The sequence below is a fragment of the Benincasa hispida genome, chromosome 7 (assembly GCF_027475165.1).
Source record: "Benincasa hispida cultivar pf3 chromosome 7, pf3_genome.v1.1, whole genome shotgun sequence".
Lineage (NCBI taxonomy): Eukaryota > Viridiplantae > Streptophyta > Magnoliopsida > Cucurbitales > Cucurbitaceae > Benincasa > Benincasa hispida.
In genome coordinates this window covers 50,138,888-50,164,403 of record NC_143484.1, presented here as the reverse complement: position 1 = coordinate 50,164,403, position 25,516 = coordinate 50,138,888, and the positions used below count along the sequence as shown (strand labels likewise).

The following is a 25,516-nucleotide window of genomic DNA, read 5'->3' as shown; positions in this document are numbered from 1 at the left end:
TTTATAATAGGTTTATATTTTAGGATAAAAATTTTGGCTAGAAATTCTTTATTTTTTCAACCCATTCCCTCTTTTGATTTTAGAAAAATACTCTTTATCGATATACTACCTCTCCTACACATTATCCTCTACCTCATAACATAGAGTATCTAATAGTTAGGATTTAGAGAAAAAATTGGATAACTTAACTCACTCATAAGAAAAGTTCTCCCCACATAAAGTAGTTTTAACATCTAATTAGATCAGGGAATCATTTGAATTAATAACATAAGCACATTATTTTTTATTTCTCTATAATTGGAGCATAGTTTCTTATCCATTTATTCATTCAATTCAACTTTAATTCTTGACATTTTTTTTAGCATAAAAAATTCAAACAAAGTTTGGTCTAATCCAATAAGGTAAAATACTACTAAAATTTTTCATTGATATGACATGCTACTTTTTCTATTCATTCATTTCAGGATCAATTATGGCCTTACAAATTCTACCAGACGAATTTGTTACTTCATAGAAACGTGATGCTAGCCGCACTTAAAATCGAATATTCTACCATTGAATTAACAACTCAAAATTAAAAATAATATATATATATATACAAAGAAAATGAAAATTATGTATAGATACTATTGGAATCAAAACAACAAAAGAAATCACAACCAAACTATTACAATAATATAAATTTATCATATTTAATTTGACAAAATTGTGAATGAAGAAGCGGTCTCCGCAGTTATTGACCGAGACTAAGCAGCAGCCGAATTGGCGTCGTTATCATAATGATAGCCGTAACAGCTGGGGGAGCGGGTTTGGAGTAGGACACGTGTCGAAGATCCTGTGGAAGACCAACGGTATAACAGGAAATTTTGGCGGGAAGAATAAGGCGGTGGATTCCACGTCGGCGCAATGGGCGGGAAAAAACGTAAGCCCGTTACGTTGGGCCCACTTTTGTCGTTACGCGCATATCATATTCATGCATGGCATGCACATCATGAGGGCATGATGATGATAGTTGTTGGATTGTGGAACAAGGTCATTATTGGAATCTCACATGATGTGAAAGAAAAATGGGAAAAGCATTAATTATAATGTCTGCAACCTTTAAGTGAAATTTAGTCGGGCAATTTCTTCGTTCGGGTCGAGCACGGGTCGGTTCTATTAGCCGTCTGCCGACCATTGTCAGCCGTTGGATCTTTGTTTTACCGATATCAATGTAGACATTGTCACGTGCATAGCATAGTGTTGCCCTTTCTTCTTTTGTTCATTTTTTCCAGTCTCACTTTTTCATTCTGAATTTCTGTTTCCCTTTTTCTTTTACTATCTCAATAAATCAACTAACTATATCAATTTACACATCCTTCAATTTTCATTCAACAATATAGTGTGAAATTTATAATTTGAATCAATTAAACTCTTAACAATTTGTAAGTCACTAAATTTGATCCATTTATTAGAACTACTCTGACATTAGTTTTCAAATGTTTGTAGACTTCTTCGAACGTCAATATAACAAAATGGACGATTAAAGTAAATACATGGACTATTAGAGTAAATACATGGACTATGTTCAAAGAAAAAATTGTATAATAGTATAATTTGATTAATTTAAAAATCTAGGAGTTTGATTGATAGAATGCCAAGTTTCACACAAGGTTGCTGCAAATAAAACGTAATGGAAGGTGTAAACTTATTCATCAACAAAAGTTCATAGTTTTATGATTAAACCATTAAACGTAGTGGAAGGTGTATCCCCGCCCAGTTCCCGTCCCCGACCCTTACCCCGATTAATTTTTTATTTTTAATATATATTAATTAATTCTAGAAATAAATATATATAATATATAATTATATATATATTGTATAAAAATATATTAATTTTACAAATATTTATATAATTATATATATTACAAAAAAAATATGGGGATAGGGAATCCCCGCCCCGTCTCGACCTCATTGTCAACCCTATACACATATTTATATGTAGAAGTATTATTTTGATTCTTTTGATATTTAAAGTAGAGTAATCAAACTTTGCTCACTTTATTAATGAATGTAGCGGGCATATATATAGCCAGATGTCAAGTACAAGTAAAGATAAAATTAAACAAACTAACTCACTCTGTTATTTATAACAACTCTAATAATCCCCCTCGAGATGGAGCTAGAGGATTCACAATGTCCATCACGGACAACAAAATATTAAACGAAGACCGAGGTAATGCTTTAGTAAAAATGTCAGCAAGTTAAAGCTTTGTATTTATTGGCATAAGCTTCATATCCCCTTTGACAATATGACCACGAACAAAATGACAATCCAATTCGATGTGTTTGGTTCGATCATGAAAAATTGGATTACTTGCAATGTGAATCGTCGAAGTAGTATCACAAAAGATAAGTGAAGGGGGTGGAGATGAAACTTGTAAATCAACCACAGTTGAGAAGTCCAAAGCAATTCACCCGTCACAGCAACAATGGCTCGATATTCGTTGACTTCCTTGTATCCAAGCATAAACATCAGTCAACATCAGAAAATGCCCTAAGTCGATAAGAAGTCATGCCTGGAAGAAAAACACCTTGACTTGGAGAAGCCTTCAAAAACCTCAGCAGATGACGAACAATATTTAAATGGCATTGACAAGGTTTAGCAACATATTGAATTAATTTCTGCACGACAAATGTGATATCAGGCTTGAAAATGGTAAGATAAAAATGACGACCAATTAGTCTTCTATAAGAAGTATGATGTGTTAAGAAATCATCACCATCAACACGTAACTTAACATTAGGATCCAATAGGCAAAGAAGTTGGTTTGCAGCCTAACAGACCAGAATCTTCGAGTAATTGTAAGACATGATGTTGCTAAGAAAAAAAAAAAGCCATTGGATGATCTGGTCAAGTTCAAACCTAAGAAATATCAAAGACTACCATGATCTTTCAATCTAAAAATAACATTCAAATGGCCTTTTAACTCGTTAATTAAAGTGGAAGATGCACCGGTAATTATAATGCCATCCACATCCACAAGTAAGGCCATAAAAGAATCATTATAACCTCTCACAAACAAATAATAATTAGACTTTGATTGAGTAAGATGAGTAAGCAGTAAAGCCTTAGAAAATTCGTCAAACCACGGTTGAGAAGCTTGTTTGAGCCTATATATGGACTTATGAAGCTTACAAACTAAGTGCTCCCCCTTAAAGGCAACTTGGCCATGTTTATAATGTTGGGGTTGATGTTTTAAATCTCATGGGTCTTGTAGTTTGTAATTGTAATGTACAAACAATTTTATTTATTTAATAAAATATGAGATATTTTATTCGAAATTTAGTAGCATTAATCCACAAAACTAATAAACTAACATCAAAAGTTATCTTCTGTAGCTTAAACATGTTTCTAGAGACATACATGTATATAATGTTTAAGTGATAACATAAATGGTTTGTAGTAGATGGATAAGGCTACGTACCTTATCCTAGTGACACTACGAATACGACTCGCTTTGTAGATGTAACAATTGGACTATGACTTATTGTTCATCAGAAGAAACAAAGCTAGTTAAGGAGTTAGATGTAACTATAGGGGAAAAAGGGAAATTTTGGCTCAGCTATACTTACGAGCAATTTGTGAAGTCTCATCGCACTATTGACTGGTCATGTCTAATGGACACATAAATATATTTGTAGTGCGAAGAGTACAACTGTCGGGCTTTAGTGGAGTGACCGACAGTTAATGAATGTTGAATAATTTAATTATAGGGGTTTAATTAACTATTCAAGTACCACTGAAGCTTCAATCTACAGGTTATAAGGTCCCCTCTGTAGCTCAACAGGGATTGATGAGAATAAACTTGGGATTAATTTGAATTCTTCAAATTAGTTGAGGAAATTAATTATATGTGATATGATTAATATAATATATTTGATACATTATAATATAAAGTTTATTTAAGAGGAAATAAATATTTAAATATGATTCAAATATTAATTATATGGATTGGATTCATATAATTAAATTTAGTATAAAGGTGATTTATATTAAATACCACAAATGATTGAGATAATTAAAAACTATAAATTATAAGTTAGTTATTATTATTATTATTATATCATTTAAATTTATTTTATTATTATTTTTAATTTAAATTTCAAAATTAAAGGGAGGGAGTTACAACTCATGTGGATTCTCATCCTAAGAGAATACGAAGGACTCACTTGTGGTGGTGTTATAATTCTTGGGTGGTCATGTTTCCATAAATTGTTTGTGATCGGTTCGAGGATTTTGTAAAGATATTTGGCTTCAAGGGTAAGCATTATTTTCCCACTAATTTAATGCATGTTGTATTTATTTATTTATTTTTATGTATATTGTATGTTCTGTAATTTCTTTGTTATGTGAAATTAAAATTGGGCCGATCCCTGCTTCTACTACGGAACTTCATAGTTCCTTCATATAACCAGTTGGAAAATCCACGTAGACTTCTTCAAACAATTCACCATGCAAAAATTCGTTGTTCACATCCAATTGAACTAAGCACCAATCATGCGAAACAACAAGAGTGAGCAAGACTTTCGCTGTGACCATTTTGGCTACCGACAATAAGGTTTCTACATAATCAAGTCCTTCCTGTTGTATGTAGCCTTTAGCTATTAATTTGGCTTTATAATGCTCAACGGAACCATTTGCTTTATGTTTGACTGTATACACCCATTTGCAACCTTTGGCATGATGATTAAGACGAAGAGGAACCGCATACCATATTTTATTTACTTCCTTAGCTTTTAAGTCATCATGCATAGCCCTCACTCTAGTGTGAATGAGGAATTGCTTGATGGTAAGATTGAGGTTCATAAACAAAGGAAACATTCAAGACAAAACTCTTGAAAAAAGAAGAGAATTTATCATAAGACAAATGTTTTTTCCAATGGATATTTGTTAGAGATGGGATCAACAAAGGAAGAACCTTGAAGCAGATTACAATGATAATTCTGAAGATATGAAGATCTCTTAACTGGACGAGATGACCTTCTGGTTGGTACTGCAACCACATTATTTTCATTTGTATAAGAAGTAGATTCTGAATGATCAATACTCCTAGTCCCAGGATTCATTGAGTGCATAGGACCATTACTAAGGCCAAGATCTATTCGAGTTATGACATCAACTGAAAGCTCATGAAGTAATATATCAAAGTTCTCATGACTAATTGAAGAAGAATGAGGACTGGCTGAAATATTAACACAAGTCTTGGCCTTAAAATAGATTAACATCATCATAGTCACTAGTAATTGTATGAAAAAGATATATGTCTTCATGAAAAATAACATCCCGTGGGACAAAGAAATTTTTATTCTCTATGTCATACAATCGATAACCTTTCATTCCTGTAAGATAACCAATAAAAACAGATAGAATGGTTTAAAGATGAAACTTTGATTGATGTAGTGATAAAGAAGAGGCAAAACATAAACACCCAAAGGATTTCAACATAGTATAATCAGCAATGGACTTATAAGTTTGAAAAATAGAGTTTTCCAATCAAGTATAGGAGGAGTCAAAAGATCGTTGTTAACACACCCTCCCAAAAAGCAATTGCCAGCTTTGACTAAAAAAAAAAAGCTCGAGCAACATTTAATAGGTGTTGATGTTTTCATTCCATAATAGAGTTATGTTCAGAACGCTCAAACGTAAGATAATTGATGGATAACTCCTTTAGATGCAAAAAATTAAGTAAAAGAAAATTTGAGAGCGTTATCAAAACGAAACTGTTTGATGGTGACACGAAACTTAACTTCAACATATTGAAAAAATTGAGGAACAATTCTAAGAACATCTGACTTTGCACACATAAAAAAAAACACCCATGTATATTGAGAGAAGTCATCTACCAAAGTGAGAAAATATTTGTGACCATTATGAGTTACAATTGTTACTCCTCCGGTCTCTTCCTCTAACCAAGTCCACACAGAGCCCACACTTCTGGATTTTTACACCGAGAATACTAAGGTAGCCATTATGGTGGTGTCTTACTCAACTAGACTGAGTTCGAGGTTTTGGAGGCCGTTCATTGGGTTCGTGATCTTGGAGATCGTTGAGTTCGTGTTCACTATGATCGTGTTGTGTTCGAGCGTTCGTGTGTTACAGTCTTGGAGATTGAACGAGCGTTTGTGATCGAGGGAGTTTGAAGCTGAGTCTTCAAAGGTATGTTTAATCTTTCCCTTGATTATCTGGTAAAGCATGTTGTAATTTCGTATTGTGCATGACCTGTAAGTTTCCGTTTCTTGATTATAATTGTTTATGTTCAATTTCGAATAAAATTTGGAACGATCATTCCACTGCTCATGGAAATCCTCATGTCTGATTTTCTTCATGACCTAATCTTTATTTTTCTATATTTCAAAGGCATGTTCGGTATTTTAGGGTTTGGAGGTTCATATTTAAAAAACTCAACCTTCATTTTTTGTATTTCAGAGGTCGTTCGGGTTCAAAGGATATTTGTATTTCATCGACAATAAAGTTTGCATCTCTCTATTGTCGACTTGAGGTTGTTCATATGCAGTTATGTGTTAAAGGAACTCTTATTCAAGAGTACCTAAGAGCGGAAGCAGATCTTTTCCAATTTATTGTGACAGAATTACCACATATATATTTAAATATACTAATATGCATTCATAATGCTAAATAGATCAAGAGGTCATACCAGATGAAGATTTCTTCTTCACAGTGGGCCTAAAACCCAACCGTCTACCTCGAACAATCACCACTCGAACAGAAGAAAACGAACCACTCAGAGTCCTCGGTATTCTTGGAGTGGGAATCTAAAGTGTGGGCTTTGTTTGGATTTGGTAGGGGGAAGGAGGAAGAGAGACCGTACTCAACGATCAAGCAAGTGGTAGATGAGGTCGTTTATCACATAGACAAGATGCTTGATCGTTTAGGTGAAGTATATGATCGAGTAGGAAAAAGTAAGTGATTTTCTAAACAATCATGTAGGAAAGGGTAAGCGATCGTCTAAACAAATGTGTAGGAAAGTGTAAGCGATTGTCTAAACGATCGTGTAGGAAAAGGGTGAGTGATCATCTAAACAACCGTGTAGGAAAAAAACTAAGCGATCGTCTATACGATTGTTTAGTAAATATCGGGAGCTAAAGATTAGGAAAAGGTAAACGATCATTTAGTTAATAGAGCGCGAATGTGTGCTCAGTAAGCGATCGCTTGGCAATATCGTATATGTAAGCGATCATGCAGTCACTATCGTATAGGTACTGGTTTTCTAAGTGATGACACTCTTTTTAACACAATGTTAACACACCGTCAGCTATTTATGCATCTCAAAGTGATATTTCAATATAATCATATGTTATTAGAACAGAAGAGACGCCATCCCAATTTCTTTATAACAGTCCAATGAATGTGATCTCATCATATTCATAATATATAAATTAATATCATATATCAATTATAATATTTTCCTCTACTAGATATAAATCATATTTATATCCAATTTCCTCCAAATTAATGTATCTCGTACATAAAGTTAATTATATCATATTTAATTAACTCGTTCAATTATATCATATATGATCGAACTCCCTCTTGTCAATTTGAACATTTCAAACTGACCCAAAAACTGACTCTCAACTTATATCCAAGCTACCAAGGGGACCTTATGGATCTATGGCTTGAAGCTCCAACGGTACATGAATAGCTTACTAAACTCTTTAGTCACGATATCTACAATCCGTTAACTGTAGACATTCCACTAAAGACCGACAGTTGAACTCTTCTTGCCATAGATATATTTCTATGTCCATTGGATATAACCAATCATCAATACATGACCCTTCATAGATGCTCGTAATTACAGCAGGCCAATTTACCATTTTGCCCTTGTAATTACATTTACCTCCTTAAGTACCACTGATCCCTCTAATGAACAATACAATGTAGTCCTACTATGTGTGAACACCTCTCGGGCCATGAGAAGCTGCATGGCGCCATATCGTTCAAGCCTGGGATCAGCCCTTAAGAGAGCAATCTATCTACTTACCCCTATTTTGGGGAAAAAATGAACTCCATCTTGTGAAGCTGATTTTCAAGCTCCCAAATCAGACGAATCCCCAAAATGGTAGGTTTGAGTCGGTGCTTTGGCCGCTCGTACCCATGCAAGTCAAAAGACTGCCCTCAATGGTAGGAGTTCCCAACTCACTCAGGATTGAGGTCATGTTACCTATGGTCATCTTAGTGAAGTGAAGTCTCAGTCATGAACGAAGTTATATGACAAGACATTAACACTTCGAGGTCAGGTCTTATAAAACTCTTTATATAGGATGCCCCCGCTCGCATGTCCACTACACGAATGATCAAGATCAGACCATCTGTGACAAGTCACAACATTTGTAACAATTCCAAAAAGCGGGCCGCATCTGTAGTGTTATCAGGATAAGGTTTCCCTCATATATCCATATAATACAGACTATTTTGGTTGTCACTTAAGACATGATCCACTTGTATGTCACTATATACATGCTTAAATTATATAAAAACAACCAGAGATATTAAGTTTATTGGTTGTGGTAAAATAAAAAAAAAAATCTAAATGTGCAAAGTCAAGAGGTGAAATAAATATCATATATATTATACATCGCAAATGTTCGTACAAAGTTGTTTACAAACTATAGGACACGAGACTTTATGTCACTGTTGCAACCTCTTCTACAATCTAAATTTTCCTTTTTCTTTTTTATATTTTCATTTAAGTTTAATAAAGTTGAAGTGAGAACTTTATGATATAGATGCTTTTAAGAGTTTATATATATATATATATATATATTTCATTTTGAAGTTGTGGGACTGAGAGCTTTAAAGCTTACAGGGTACTTATGGGAAAAACTAGAATGTAGGTATTGATATCAATTCAATGGCTTTTGTGCTCAAGATAACTTAATGCTTAAATGTAGTTAAAGAGTTGTAATTTGTCTTACTTTCTTCAAATTGGAATATTGTAGAGCTAGAAATGATTTGTTGTATGTATTGGGAACTTGTTTGTTTTCCGACAACTTTTTTTTTAAGTTGATAATTGCTCATCATCTTTTCTTACTAGAGTTACAATTATGGATAAATCATGAATGCATAAGAGTAGATTATCCAAAGATTATGAGTTGGGTGTGAAAAACTTCATCAAATTTGGATTTTTAAATACAAATAGTTCATATATTTGTTGTCCTTGTTTGAAATGTGAAAATTGTAGTAGCACGTATTCAAGATCATTTATATGTCAATGGTATTGATGAATGTTATAAATTTTGGTTTTCACACAAGGAAAAACTTCCTAACTCATCCTTTTGTGGAGAATATTCTAAGTTTGACACCCACATATATGAAGAGACTGATGTTGGAAGTGTAAAAAAAATAGTTGAAATTGCTCACAAGGAATATTTAATAGATCCGAATGGATTGAGAAGTTGCTCAATGATGCTTAAAAACCATTATACGAAGGGTGCAAAAAATACACTAAGTTGTCTACATTAGTCAAGTCATATAATTTAAAAGTTAGATATGAACAGAGTGATACTAATTTTTCAGAACTACTCAAAACTTTAAAGACAAATTTTCCTACTGCCATTGAGCTCCTAAATTCAATGTATGAAGCAAAAAAAATATTAGGTGCACTATGAATGGAATATGAAACAATTCACGGATGCCCTAGTGATTGTTGTTTGTATAGAAAAGAATATGTAAATGAAATTGAATATTCAGAATGTGGTGAATCAAGGTGGAAAAATGGTAAAGATACAAATGAAGGGGAAAAGGAAAATTCCTTCAAAAGTGATACAGTATTTTCCACCAATTCCACAATTCAAAAGGCTTTTTAAAAGTATCAATTATGCTAAAAACTTGACTTGGCATGTTGATGAAAGAATTATAGATGGTAAGTTACTACATCCAGCTGACTCTCTGTCTTGGAAGTTATTAGGCTTTAAATGGCCAGACTTCGGTTCTGAACCTAGGAATCTTCATTTAGCATTGTCAGTCAATGGAGTAAATCCACATGGTGAAATAAGTTCTAAATATAATTGTTGGCCATTAGTGGTGGTTATTTATAATCTTCTGCCATGGTTGTATATGAAAACAAAGTATACGATCAGGGTTGACAAAATTTCCTATGGGGCCCGCTCCAATTGAGGCGTGGAATTCCCGATTTGTCGGGGATAGGGAGGGTATCCCCACCCTGACCCCGCCTTGATTAGTATTTTAACTTTTTATATTTAGCCTAGTTTTTCATTTAGGCCAATCTAAGCCCAACTAAAATGTCCAAACCCAAACCAAATAGAATTTTAGGATTTTTTTTAAAGACCCCCACGGAGAAACAAAAGGGGAAACGGAGAAGGGTTCCTCATAGGGACCCGTTTCCCCGATGAAGAATCCCTGCCCCCATCCCCGTCTTCAAATGGCATGGACAAGAGTGGGGATAGAAGAGAGGATTGAGGTAAATTCCCCATCGAGGACGGGGATGAGGAACCCTTCCCCGCCTCACTCGCCCTACTGCAAACCCTATATATGATGCTATCAATGTTGATTTTGTTGCATTAGGAGAAATCTTTAATGAAAATGACTAAGGAAACAGAAGTTGTTAGTGACTCAACATCGGTTTTTCCAGTATCTTTGAAGTCCATTCTTAGCGTTGAATATGGAAAGCCTTCTACTTCCCTTATCCATTTGGATTTTATTCCCTGTAATTTGTATTTATTTTTATTCTTATCATATGTACAATTTTTTTACTGTTATAAGTTTTTCCATAGTTGGCTAACATAGTTGTATATATAAGGGATGCTCCCTCTTATAAAATCATAAGAAAAATTAGAGAAAAGTTTAGAATTACAACATGGTATCAGAGCTATCTCTCTGAATCTTTTTTATAGGTTTCACGTCCGAACCTCTAGAAAAGAAAACAGAACATTGAAATCTTAAACATAACAATTTACTTGAAGCAATGCATCAGAGAAACCTCCATCGATTCCTTGGAGCTTCGCGTCCGAAGCGAATCCGTACTCCGACTCTCACGAACGGCCGGCTGAAACACATCAAATCGTGTCTAAATAGTGAATCGTGAACTAATTGAAGCATTCTCAGTCGAAACACATTCTTCGATTGACGACCACGAAACTCGTTCATCAACCGAAAGTCATCACCGTGGGTGCCGACTCATGTAAGCATCGTCTTCGATCGTGGGTGGTCGCTGATCGTGGGTGCAGATTGCCGAAAGCCTCGTGGGTGCCGATCGCCCGATTGCTGTTTAGTCATTTCAATCGGGTCGATAAGCTTCATGGGTCGGGTCGTGTTAAGTATCGTGTATAGAGTCGGGTCTAATCGGGTCTGGAGCAGCATTTTGACAGAAACTTAATCGGGTCGTGTCTAGATAAGCTTTTTAACGGAAATCTAATCGGATCGGGTTGAGTCTAAAGCAACCTTTTGACATAAACCTCGTATGGAGTAGTTTTTTGATAAGTTTTCCTTTTTCTTTTCCTATTTCGTTCTTAATCTCTTGTTTTGCCAATAAAAAATTTTTCTATGGCATCCATAAATTCTAACAATACTGAAGGGACCATACTTCAATTACTAATCACAAATTAAATGGAAGGAATTATCTACATTGGTCACAATCAGTTATGATGTTCATATGTGAAAAAGGAAAGGAAGATTACCTGTCAAGCAAAAATCCTATCCCAGACCAAGCTAATCAAAGATACAAGACATGGAAAGTAAAAAATAATATGATTATGTCGTGGCTAATCAACTCCATGACGATAGAGTTTGGTGAAGGATTTTTACTCTTCTCAACTACAAGCGAAATCTGGGAAGCAACTTGTGAAACTTATTCTGGTCAAGAAAATACTGTAGAGCCATTTGAAATTGAAGGCAAAATTCATGAGCTACGGTAAGGGGATATGCAAGTCACTTACTATTTCACCCAACTATCTCGCCTTTGGTAGCAACTGGATGTATTTGAAAGCCATAAGTGGGAATGCACTGCAAATGAAACTACATTAAAAAAGATAGTTGAAAAGAAACGAGTGTTTAAATTTATGCTTGGCCTTAATAAAGAACTTGATGAGGTACGTGGTAGAATCTTAGCTATTAAACCATTACCTAACATCAGAGAAGTGTTTGCAGAAGTAAGAAGAGAAGAAAGTAAGAAGAAACTAATGTTAGGAGTGACTGCAAGTTCTGAATCTGAAGAATCAACCTTACTTGCTCGAAACCTTGGTAATGAGGTACATATAAATACTCATGATAATCGTTACAGTCGAAACCAGAACTACACAGGAATTGAGAATCGGCAAGGAAAACCAAGACCATGGTGTGAACACTGTAAAAAATCAGAAGACACTAAAGAAGTGTGTTGGGATGTTCATGGTAAACCTCCAGATTGGAAGCCCAACAAAGGTGTAGGAGACAGTCGTGGAAAGGCCTATCAAACAAGTGCATCATGAGAAAGTAACTTCAACCCTAAACATAATGTGTTTACTAAGGAGCAGTTGGACCTTCTCCAAAAACTATTTGACCAATTGAAACCTACTAAAAGAACATCAGGAGCCAGTGTAGCAACAATGACACAATCATGCAACTTCCTTTGGGCCCTTAATGCAATCGAAGAAAATTGTACTACTTGGATTATTGATTCTAGTGTATCAGATCACATGGCAGGTGACATCTCACTTTTAACTAACTACACACACTGTAATAGTCAAATTACTGTAAAGATTGCTGATGGTACCTATTCTAAAGTAATGGGAATTGGCAATGTGTTTGTATCTAAAGATCTAATGTTAGAGAATGTGTTGCATGTCCCAGATCTTAGATGCAATCTCCTTTCCATAAGAAAACTAACATTTATGAAAAATTGCAGTGCAACTTTTTACTCACATAATTTCATTTTTCAGGATTTGAATTCGGGGAAGATGATTGGCAATGCTAGGGAAACCTCGAATCTCTACATACTAAATGCTCTTAAGCCGCAAGTCAAGGAGTTAAGTCTTAGAAAATCTATTTTTATCTTTAAAGACAATTATGATAGTACATCTACTTTTGTTGTTTCTAAAGATAATTATGTTAGTACATCTACTTTTGTTGCTTCTAAAGACAATTATGATAGTACAATAATGTAATGGCATAATCGTTTAGGACATCCCAATTTTCTATATTTGAAACGAATGTTTCCAAATATTTTTAATAAAAGTTCTCAGGTGTTTCAATGTGAGTCTTGTGAAATGGCAAAGTTGGCTCGATCCTCATATCCGATAAGCACATATAAACCCTCTTATCTTTTTTCTATGATGCATAGTGATGTTTGGGGACCTAGTAGAGTTCATAATGTAATAGGAACTAAATGGTTTGTTTCCTTTATCGATGATCACACTGGACTTACTTGGGTGTTTTTAATGAAAGAAAAATTTGAAGTTATTACCATATTCCAAAATTTGTTTGCCATGATTCTCAATCTCTTTAACACCAAAATCCAAATCATTCACACTGATAATGCTAAGGATTATTTTAACACTTCCTTAAAAAAATTCTAAACGAAAAAGGTATTGTCCACCTAAGAACCTATTCTAACACTCCCCAACAAAATGGCATTGTAGAGAAAAAAAATAGACAACTCTTAGAAGTTTCTAGAACTTTAATGTGTCACTCTAACATCCCCCATCTTTTTGGGGAGAAGCGGTTCTAATAGTCACCTACCTTATTAATAAAATGTCCTCTCGAATATTAGGCTTCAAAACTCTCTTACAAAAACTTAAGGAAGTATTTCCACATGATAGATTATTTTCTCAAGTCCCTTTAAAAGTATTTGGTTGCACAGTCTTCGTTCAAGATCATAGACCCAATAGGAGTAAGTTAGATCCTAAGGCAATAAAATGCATCTTTCTCGGTTACACTCCAAGCCAAAAGGGATAAAAATGCTATTCACCAACTACTAAAAGGTTCTATACATCCATGTATGTAACCTTCTTTGAAACTCAACCCTGCTTCCAAAAGCAAGACACCACTGAACCTTCCACTCTTATAGAAAAGGAAAAACTTTTGGAAAATGAAGGAAACCAAAAACTAGATTTCATTGAAGAGAGTGCTCCTTGTGTCTCTTATATATATGAAATCGATGTTCCCAATCAAGGCCCACCTGAAGGTAGGAAAGATCCTATAGTCTATACTATAAGGAAGAACACCCTTGGACGTGAACCAATACTCAATCAGAACCCAACCGAAATACAGGAAAATCATGTCTCCAACTCCACAGCAGAAACACTCACTGAAGACATTGATCTTCCCATTGCAAAACGGAAAGGGGTAAGAACCTGTATGATGCATCCCATCCAAAATTACCTGTCCTACAAAAATCTCTCTCCCAAGTTCAAAGTATTCACAACTACACTATCCCAAGTACACATTCCGAACAATGTCTATGAAGCCTTTAAGGACATTAATTGGAAGCAAGTTGTATTAGACGAAATAAATGCCTTAGAAAAGAACAACACATGGGAAATAACAGACCTACCTCCAGGAAAGAAAACAGTAGGATGCAAATGGATCTTCACCATCAAATACAAAGTTGACGAAGAAATAGATAGATTCAAAGCTAGGCTCGTCGCCAAAGGGTTCTCCCAGTCTTATGGCATTGACTATCAAGAAACATTTGCCTCGGTGGAAAATTAAATACTATTCATGTTCTTTTCTCCCTAGCTGTGAATAATGATTGGATTCTTCACCAATTAGACATAAAAAATGTCTTCCTTAATGGAGATTTAGAAGAAGAAGTGTATATGGATATACCTACCGATATAGAATCTACTAAAACTATAAATAAGGTATGTAAACTCAAAAAATCCCTTTATGGTCTAAAACAATTCCCTAGAGCGTGGTTTGATAAATTCTCAAGAGTGGTAAAGGAAAACGGGTACTTACAATGTCAATTTGGCCATACTCTCTTCGTCAAACATTCTTGCATGGGTAAAATAGCAATTAACATTGTCTATATAGATGACATTATCCTTACGAAAGACCATGAAGAAGAAATAAGAAATCTAAAGCTTCTCTTAGCCAAGGAATTCGAAGTAAAAGACTTAGGAAACCTTAAATACTTCCTAAGGAGAGAAGTGGCCCGCTCAAAAAGAGGCTTGAGCATTTCTCAAAGAAAATATGTCACTGACCTGTTAAAGGAAACTGGAATGCTTCAATGCAAGCCCACTAATACCCCAATTGACACAAATAATCACATAATCGAAGAAAACGATCATACAATGGTTAACAAAGATTAGTATCAAAGGCTAGTTAGAAAATTGATTTACCTAACTCATACAAGACCTGATATCTATTTTACAGTCAACTTTGTAAGTCAATTTATGAACAATCCAACAGAAGACAATATGCAAGTTGCGTACATAATACTTAGGTACTTGAAAGGAACTCCAGGAGAGGGATTATACTTCAAGAAATCTAGGAGAAGAAACATCAAAATCTTCATGGATGCCAATTGGGCAAGCTAAAAAATAAACAGAAGATCAACTTCCGGATATTGCACCTTTGTTTGGGGAAATTTAGTCACCTGACGAAGTAAGAAACAATCTGTAGTATCCAGGAGCAGTGCCAAAGCTGAACTAAAAGCTCTAGCTCAAGGAATATGTGAAGGAATGTGGCTCAAAAGCATTCTATTTGAAGCTCAAAAGCATTCTATTTGAACTTAAAATCAAATCAGAAGAACCGATGGAAGTACACTGTGATAATCAAGCTACTATAAGTATCGCCAAAGACCCAGTCCATCATGATCGCATAAAACATGTGGACATTGATCGACACTTTATTAAAGAAAAAAATTGAAAACAAAAGCATCTCACTCAACTACATACCTACCAAGAGGCAAATTGCTGACATACTTACAAAGGCTCTATTCAAGAATATGTTTGAAGACTTAAAAAACAAGCTGGACTTAAACAACATATACAACCCAACTTGAGGGGGAGTGTTGAATATGGAAAGCATTCTACTTCCCTTATCCATTTGGATTTTATTCCTTGTAATTTGTATTTATTTTTATTCTTACCATATGTACAATTTTTTCAAAGTTGGCTAACATAGTTGTATATATAAGGGATGCTCCCTCATGTAAAATCATAAGAAAAATTCAAGAAAAGTTCAGAATTACAACACTTGGGTATGCTGAGAAGGTGATAGCTAGAGAGTCTAGTATTTCTTTTCAACTTCCAGTTGGTCTTTTCGGCATCAATCGAAAGAGTTGTGTCCTACAAGAAGACATAATTGACTTTTGTAGCATGGATCAAGTCAAGACATTGACATTGGTGGATTATATGGCGTAAGTGTTATTATTACTTTTATGGACTTCAACTTTGATGTTTCTTTCCAATATTGTTCTTCAATATTTATGTAGTGAATTTTTATTATAAATATTTTATAGGTACTAACCCTCATCCTTTGATTTAAAGGAAAGTTCACAGTACATTTTTGTAGATCTGTCTCTCATTTCTTCTGGACATAACTCTAAAAAAGTTAAAACTCAAAACCTATATAGTAGACTAATGGTCTCAGAAACAAACCAAATCGTTCTTGCTTCTTTTAATCCTAGGCGAGTTATGTTTTTTTTTTTCTCTCTTTTATAATCAATTTTAATGAAGTAGTCAAATAAACTTGCATTAACAATAAAAATACCAATTATATTTTATTAACTAGTGGTCATTGGACACTACTTGCTATAAATAATTTTATATTTATAGATTGATATAAGGAACTCGCACTCACAAATCGAGTTAGACGAGGTGCGAGTTGAGTTGACCGATTTTTGGGTTGCTACATGTGATCGTAGGTGTTCGCACAATTTGATCATTTTGAAGGTGTTTGTTCTAGTTGAATAATTGGATTTACTTCATATTGATATAAGTGTAATGATTAATTGTTTCATGTGTTCATATGGAGATGATGATTGCAAAGGTGGTTTTGATAGTTGTTATGGGGTAGAATGATTTAGTTTATTAATATGGGATGGATGAATAATTTTGATAGATGTTTTGGAAATGTAATTTTTTAATTTGTTCGTATTGGGTTGACTGTTAGAATTATGTTCCTTATATGCTTTTGGAAATGTTCATAAGAGTTTGTCCATATTCTTCTAGTTAACTTAGAAAATTCTTCATGGAGTTGTAAAGTTTTGGAATGACAATGTTGAAGAATGTTATCTTTTATCAAAGGTATTGGGGGAAATTTTGGTTCATAAGATTGAAAATATGTTTGGTTGTTTATTTGGTTTGATGAATATTTATCATAATATTATATCATATGTGATTGTTGAATCAAAATACGGGAACAATTTATAGGTAAACATCCATATTGAAAAAAAAAAAAAAAAACCACAAACATACTTGACGAGTTAAACATGTCAAGATGTAGATATATTTGACAAGTGAAAACTATCAAGAATTTTGCATTATCAAGTAAAGTATATCTTGACATTTTTCACATATCAAGTGAAATTGTTCTTGACGTTTTTTATTTATCATAAAAACGACAATATTCTTGACATTCAAACATGACCAATGTCACTGTTCTTGACGTTTTTTCCTAGTCGAGAACATCCATATTCTTTACATTGGATTCCTTGACGTTTTTTAAAACATCAAGTACAGTGACACTTGACATTGAAAAAAGGTAAAAAATAAAAAAATAAAAAAATACCGTGTTGTAGTAGTGAATTAGAAATGTTTGACTTTTTATCTACCCCTCGATAGTTAATAATTTTTTGTTAGTTGTATTTGGATATAATTGTATTTATGTATATACATATCTCTGCTTTTACGCACGTTATCGATCCTATAGAGTGTCCGTATATACTCAGCAACACTAGCATCATTTTTACCACCACAATACAACGTGTATATATATACATTATGAGTTTGAAGATAAATGAGGGAAATCAGTAATTTTGAATGTGAAATTTTATTCGGTGGGGATTGTTAGTATTTGAATTTATTTAGTTTTATTAAAAATTGTGTTTATGTTGTTATTTTATTTTTTATAAGATTTTTTGTTAGTCCTCGTTTTTTTATGGGCATTGAAGTAGTTGCTAAAAAATAATAGCATAATCTTAGTTGAAGATATTCTTATCACAAGAAACCAACAAATTCTAAAGGATTAGGCATTTTTGCAAAGAAACTATATTATAGGCATTTTTGAAATGTAATCACTTAAATCTAGCTATTTTTTGTGCTCAATTCGAAATTTTTAGTACTATGGTAATATAGAAATTATACTACCTCTTTTTATTACTTGCCACAAAAGTATCATTAAAGAATTACGTAGAATCTACGAAATAAAGAAGTAATAAATTAATAGGATAGTATTTGCAACGATAGTGCTAGATTTTTTTTCTTTCCCGTAACAAAGTGTTTGTTGATAAAAAATAATAATATATCATGGAGGCGCGTCATGCTGGCATAATTAAAGGTGGAAGTAGGCATGCATGAATATCTTAATCGTCTTATTTTGTGGGGTTTTTATGTTAGGAGAGGATCATTTGGGCGTGCACAATTTAAATCTGTGCGAGGGAGATCATCACGTGCATCACTCCCTCAGACTTCCATTAACTAAATCTCGGTCACGTGCTTCTAGAACTCAACCCACTTATTTTTCTGTTATGTTATTTGTACCAAATTTCCTTTTTTCAGTATTCAAAGGTTTTTTTTTTAAAAAAATTTATATTATTTATGCATTCATTTCGTAAATAAAAGTATAACTAGAATTTTTCATAACGTTTGAAGGTAAGTATATTAGATTTAAAACACTTTCATAAATTAATATTTTCTATAAATAATTTGATTATTTAGATAAATCGATTTTGTTAGTTTTGATTCGTTCAATTCAATCTTGTTGGTTGTGTTTTTTTCCGATTAATAATATAGTTTTTTATAATGATTTCAATGTCAAATTTATTGTTTATCTCAATTTTAATAAGTAGTTTTGATATTGATTTTGGCTAAAAGTCGTGGCAAATCAGATTGTTTGTAGATTTGCATCAAGATATATACTAAAATGTTAAATTTTTTCATGTACTATTGATTTGATAATATAAAGTTAAGAATCAAGCTTACAGCTTTTTGAACTATGACGAGGAATGGGGAAGGATCTTGAATTTGCATATTCTTAATAGTGATTTGATGGTACAAAATGGTTACACAAATATTTTAAATTTGAGTCTAGTTTATATAATGTTAGCAATATTTGAAGCGTTTCAAGTGGATTTTGGATTTTTATTATGAGAGTTTTTTCTTGTCTGTGACTTTAAAGTGGTAGATTTTGCTATAGTTATTTAAAAATGTTTCTCACCTAAAAGCGTTACTTACAACAATTATCGAAATTTAGAAAAGTTCCTTCAATCTTTGTTTGTTAAGGATTGTCTAATGCAAGGTCCAAAGTCTATGAGCAACCCAAGCCCATAAGATACCAAAAGGTACAGGGAGACACACATCCTAAAAGGAAAATTTCAATGCCTCTGAGTTTAGGTCAATCAACTAAGCCTATGAATATAAACTAATTAGAATTGAGCTAATTCAGATGACACTTTACACGTTAAGTGTTAGAAACGTCTCTCGTACCATTATTGTCATGTGTATCCTAAATTATGGACTTATAAATAGTTTCATTCTACCATCCCAAATAGGTGGGTAAGTAATCTCTAGAGAGAAATACTTTTTTTTTTTTTTTTTTGTGCGTAGAATTAACCATTTCTTTACTAACTTAAGCATTAAAGTTCAATAGGTCTAGCACCACACTGGTGCGACAATCTTTACCGTTAATTTGGAATATCTCGAGATTTAATCATAGAAAAACAGGTCGGAGGTCAAGACCATTGGAGACCCACAACAAAGCTCAAATGTATACGAGATCTAAATTTCTAACATTGTTATTATTATTATTTTGGCTAAACCCTCTATATTTTTATTTTACAAAATTGCTTACGTCGCTCACATTCACTCACAAATCTAACCAAACTAAAATTTTATAGCTTTAGTACAAATTCGTTATTTTAGGAAAATTTAATTAATGAAGTGAACTTTTTGGATGAAAAATAAGAATAGAAAAAACATATAAATCAAATTGGTTACTTGCAAAGCTACAATACTAAAATATATTGAATAATTTGAAAATGCAAGCACCCTACATAAAGCCAAAAGCAAGAAGTATTTAACCCAAGGAGTTGTGAAATTAATATTTTCCTGTAAATAAATTAAACGATATTAGCAATTTTCTCATTAAACTAACGAGGCATACCTAGGAAATTAAATTAAAACACGACTTTCACCCACCCCAAAAAAAAAAAAAAAGAAAAAGAGAAAGATAAACACATTCATTAGATGACTAACATTAAAACTAAATATTAAAGTACTGTGTTTGTGTTTGCCCCCTCACAATAAGGATGTACTACTGAATATTACATGGTATCTCATAGATAAATAGATATGTGGGTTTTACACGTTATGATATCATATTAATTATACATGAGGTTTCATCTCAAAATTATATGACTAAGAGTAGTAACTCATATACATGATAAAACTCGTGAGATCTCTTTGATTTTTCAATGTGAGTTCCTCAACATGTCTCATAAATAGTGTCAAAATAAACGTTGAGCAACTATGATATTATATTAGATAAATGTGAAGTTTCATATCAATGTGAGGTATTTTCATATCATTTGATGCTTCTTGTTGTTTTGATTTTTTTTTTTTTCCGGTTTTATATTTGTATATGCTACGATTGTTTACAGTTTTGGGTTCAGTTAAAGTAGTCCTTGTTACTGGTGATTGCAATGCCCTAATCTTTAGGTTCTTAACATAAGTTTATGTGATTTGGGATAACAACCAATCGAAATTGAGATGATTCCTATAGCAAATGGGTTATGCATAGGTATGGTCGAGTCTTGTGAACAGCCGTTGTTTCTCTAGTTTTCCTATAGCAAATTTAATTATGTTGGACTATAACACTTCTATAAATTTTTTTTTGTTAGTGAGCTATATAGTTGGCTTGGATTTGTCACGTGAGCTAGCAAGATGTTCTCAAGTTTGAAAAATAAATTAAAGGTTTAATTTTTTTTAAGCCATTTTTTACTGAAAATAAAAGAAAAAATAGAATGTATACTTTATTTGTACCATGATTTTTTTTTTTATAGCTTGTACGATGAAAATTATTTATTATCATGTCGGGAAACCAATGGACTCAATTGACAAGTACATATAATATATTCAAAACTGTATTCAAAAGAAAATTAAAAAAAAAAAATTGAAAGAATATAAAATATATAAAAGAAGGAACAACAAAAAAACATAAAATTTAATATACATAACAAAATTTTATCATTATACAGATTTATTTGGGGAAACAAAGTAGAAATCTAAAAATGATTATTATTTTTAATGAAAATTGAAAAGAAAAAGAGAGATTATCTCTCACATAGCCACTTATATAAGTTAATATTAAACAAAAAATATCAAAAGGTAATCTCAAAAGGAAAGAATCTGATATATATATATATATATATATTAAAAAAAGATTCCAATTTATGTAAATATGAAAAAAAAAATCCATCAAAATCTCTGATTTAAACAAATTCTTAAGATCCGCGGAAATTTGCGGCGTAACGATAGAGTTAGAACGTTTGAATAAATAATGACAGTGGATGGATGTACATGACACCAATGGCATTCATCCATCCATACCCATCATCAAAAACTTCCCTTTTTAAGCAAATTCCACTCTTCATCAATTAATTCTCTAAATTTTGACCGCTTCTCAGAAGAATTGCAGGCGCCACCCTTGTCAAAATTCCTTGGGATAACACAAAGACACAGAAGTGAACAGAGTAAGAAGCTTTTTCCAATTTTCTTTTTCTTTTTCTGTCTATTTTAGTGTCGGATGATCTTGGAATCGGAAGTGGTTCGATTCATTGTTTCTATTGTTGTTACTGCTCATACTGTTACTATATAATTAAATCATATTTTTCGATTTCCGAAGAGATTTGCAGCATAATCGATACTTCTCTTTATCTGTATCTGTTCTGTTTCTGAGAAATCGAACAATGTTGGGTATGGATTGGCCCTCTTTCGCTTTAATCTGTTTATTGTTTTTCTTTTCTCTTTCAATCTTTGAAGAACAGGGCTCAGAGTTTTCTCCATCTGGGTCTGTGCTTTTTTTGGAACTGGGAAAGAAGTTGAAGACGGTGGTTGAGCAGTAGATTTTATGTCGGCTTTGTTCATATTGGCAGTGATTGGGGCTCTGTTGAAGCTCTGGTTTTCTTCTTCTCTCTGCTGCTTCTGGCAGAGGTTGATTCAAGTGCAACAATCCTATTCAATGCGTTTGAGATTAAAAAGGCAAGACAAAATTTTCTAGTTTCTTTCGTTTTGATTTGTTTTCCAAAGGGTTTTTTCTTGGCCTAATTCTGTGTTGGGTTTCATTTGCAGGACTTGTTCTGGAGTAAAATTCTCTTGGGCTTTTCGTATAAAACGATTTTTACTTCGTTTCTCCACCTTACATTTAAGTTATTGTGATTCTCAGAGATCTTCCATTGTTTCCATTTGATTATACATAAATTATTCTCTTCTCCTTCTTCTTGTTCGTCTCCTTCTTCCCATTGATTTAATCTAAAATGTCGTACTCTCCTAATCAGAGATTTGTTAGCAGCAGTAGAAAGTCGAATCTGCTGCCAAATAATTTCTCTGCAGATCCCAAAATGAGGAGAAAACTTCGTATAATCTGTTACGATCCTGATGCAACTGATTCATCTTCAAGCGAAGATGAAGGAGAAATATATGCAAGAAAATTAAACCGAATCGTACATGAAATCCACTTGCCTCCGCTGAAAAAGTCTCTTGAATCCGAGAGTTCTCAGTACAGCAACAATGAAAACAAAATCCCCAAGTTTAAACAGTCGAAGGCTCTGTTCAAAAACCCTTCCACTCGACGACCATCGTCTTCCAAATACAGAGGTGTCAGACAGAGATCTTGGGGAAAGTGGGCGGCTGAGATTCGAGATCCTTTTAAAAGAAGCCGTGTCTGGCTTGGTACTTACGATACTGCAGAAGAAGCTTCTCAAGCTTATGAAGCGAGGAGGCTACAGTTTGAAGCTATGGCGGCGGAAATGGCTGTTGAAGAAGAAGGCAAAGGGACTGGATCTTCATCTACCCCTGTTTCTTCGGAAAGTACGGCGGAGACCACCGTGTCTCATACATCGCCGTCGTCGGATCTTGAATGGGACGATTCAACTTTGCAAAGCCATGATTTGAAAGAGGGATCAGAGTCGATCAAAGAAGAAACAGACAGCAATATGAACTATATTGGTAATCCGTTTATGGAAGAAATTAACATGGGAATTGATTTTGATTCGATTCTGGCAGATGGAATCGGGATGTTCTTGGAGGATTTTGCAAGTTTGGAGAACACCCAGATTTTTGGGCTTGCTGACGATGAACCCAGTGGCCTTCCAAATTGGGATTTTGGTGATTTTGGGAATGATGATATTTCTTGTTGGCTTGATGATTCCATCAACATTACATGCCCTTAAAATTTTTTGCAGCTTAGGAGTTTTGTTCATTGAGAATGCAGTTTTAATTTTGTTTTTTGTTTTTTTTGTTTTTTTGGAGTGACAATGAGAGAGAGGCCTTTTGGGTTTTTTCTGTGCTGTTAGAGCCGTCCAAGCGGTGATCTTCTCTGGAATAAGAGATTTTCTTATCTCTTCGAATTTGGTGAATCAATTTTTGGGGATTGTGCTAGCAATCTCATTATAACTGCAATTGTTTCCATTTACAGCTTTGATTCAATCTTATTTTTTACATTCTTGTGTGTGCATGTGGTAAAATTAGTGTTCTTTTATATATATAAAAAAAACAGAAGCCTTGAATAGATTAATATTCTAAATCAGTATCATTTTTTGGTATGAATGTTGCATCAAAATTTAAATACCAAAGAGTTGCATTAGCATAAAATTGAGTAGATGTGGCTCGTAAAACTTGGCCTCTCAAGACTAATACACTAGCATAGGATAGCAACCCTGAAACCTTACCCCTTAAAATAAAAGAGTTTATATCACTTAAATTGGTTCATTTCACTAGATCATGGGTGAAGGATGACCCTCCTAACAAGAGAGAGTGTCAAGGGCAAATGAGCACATAAGATTAGCTCTATATGAGCGATAGAGAGAGAAGTGATACATAATCTTAGTTTAAATTTATTTTTAGTCCCTAAACTTGTTGGTAATGACTTTGTCCTATATTTTTAATTTTGTAACAATTTAGTCCTTAAAAATTTAGTCCCTAACGTGAAAAAATTTATCAAATTTGATATCAATTTTTATTTTTATTATTTTGTGACAGATTTTGTAAAGTAAATTATTAAATATTAAAAATATAAAGACTAAATTATTATATAATAAAATTTGAAATTAAATTGTTACACATTTAAAAATTTATTGATTAAATTATTATTTTTATAGAAGTTTAAAGTAATTTTTAACGGATTGAAAACACATGAATATGTGTGTTTCTATAATGAATGAATGGCCCATTAGTTTTAAGATGGGGGGAAAGTTAGAATGTGTACTTGGTGATATTAGCTGTAAACCAATTCCGTAGTCTGATCTATAGTACCATTTTCGTACTGTTACGTTCTCCCCTTTAATTCACATAACCCTTTATTTCCTTTTCTTTTTCAAATTTATATCTAATAATTCATATAACGCTTTGGCCTTAAAAACTTAACACAACCGTTTTATTCAAATTCAATTCTTTTTTTTTTTTCCTTTCGTACTAAAAAAAAAAAATATTTTTTCCTTTCATTTTTCTATGTTATCTGAACTTATCATATTTAAATTTGAATATTGATTTAAATATTATTCTAGTTCTGAAATATTTTGCTAAAATTAATATTTTGGCTTTAAACTTTTAATAAATTTAGTTTAATGTGTCAGTCGGTTTATCATCATCCTTGAGTAATTATATAATATGTCTATATTAAAGCATTAATAAATATATTAGAAAGATAGATATATTCACTAAAATGAATAGCTCTCGACTAAAAATTGATTTATGAAAAGTATTTTTGTTAAAACGAAAAGTTTCTTGGAAATTTATCAAACTTGAAGTTTGAAAATTTAAAAAAGTAATTTGAAAAGTTGGAAAACAAGATTATTCTATCTTTTTCCTCTGAAAATTCGTACATAAACAAACTTTAAACAAGTTTTCTTCTTCTATTACTTTTTTTTCCCTTTTTCATGTATAAATTTAATCTCACGAATCATGATTTTCCCCTCATTTTCCCCCCGACTATTATCTCTGAAAAGTGATGATATTGTGATAATTAGGATGTACAAACGAAAAATTAAATTTAAACGTCCATGCTAAATTTTATCTACATGTTAATAATTGGTTAATAATATAACAATATCTAATATTCGAATATTGTAGA

The 25,516-nt window shown here is 33.0% G+C and overlaps 1 protein-coding gene across 2 annotated transcripts; it reads left to right on the top strand.

The window, feature by feature from the left end:
- Positions 1 to 21,700: 21,700 nt before the first annotated feature.
- Positions 21,701 to 23,847, top strand: CRF11 (Integrase-type DNA-binding superfamily protein). 2 transcript variants are annotated; one of them, XM_039035896.2, is made up of 3 exons: positions 21,701 to 21,920; positions 22,215 to 22,428; positions 22,519 to 23,847. In XM_039035896.2, exon 3 carries the CDS (start codon positions 22,704 to 22,706, stop codon positions 23,616 to 23,618), a length of 915 nt encoding a protein of 304 aa, XP_038891824.1. In that variant the 5' UTR covers positions 21,701 to 21,920; positions 22,215 to 22,428; positions 22,519 to 22,703; the 3' UTR covers positions 23,619 to 23,847. The 2 variants fall into 2 exon arrangements, with proteins under 2 accessions (XP_038891824.1, XP_090171440.1); XM_090315314.1 differs by having other exon boundaries at positions 21,785 to 21,920; positions 22,210 to 22,428.
- Positions 23,848 to 25,516: the final 1,669 nt, after the last annotated feature.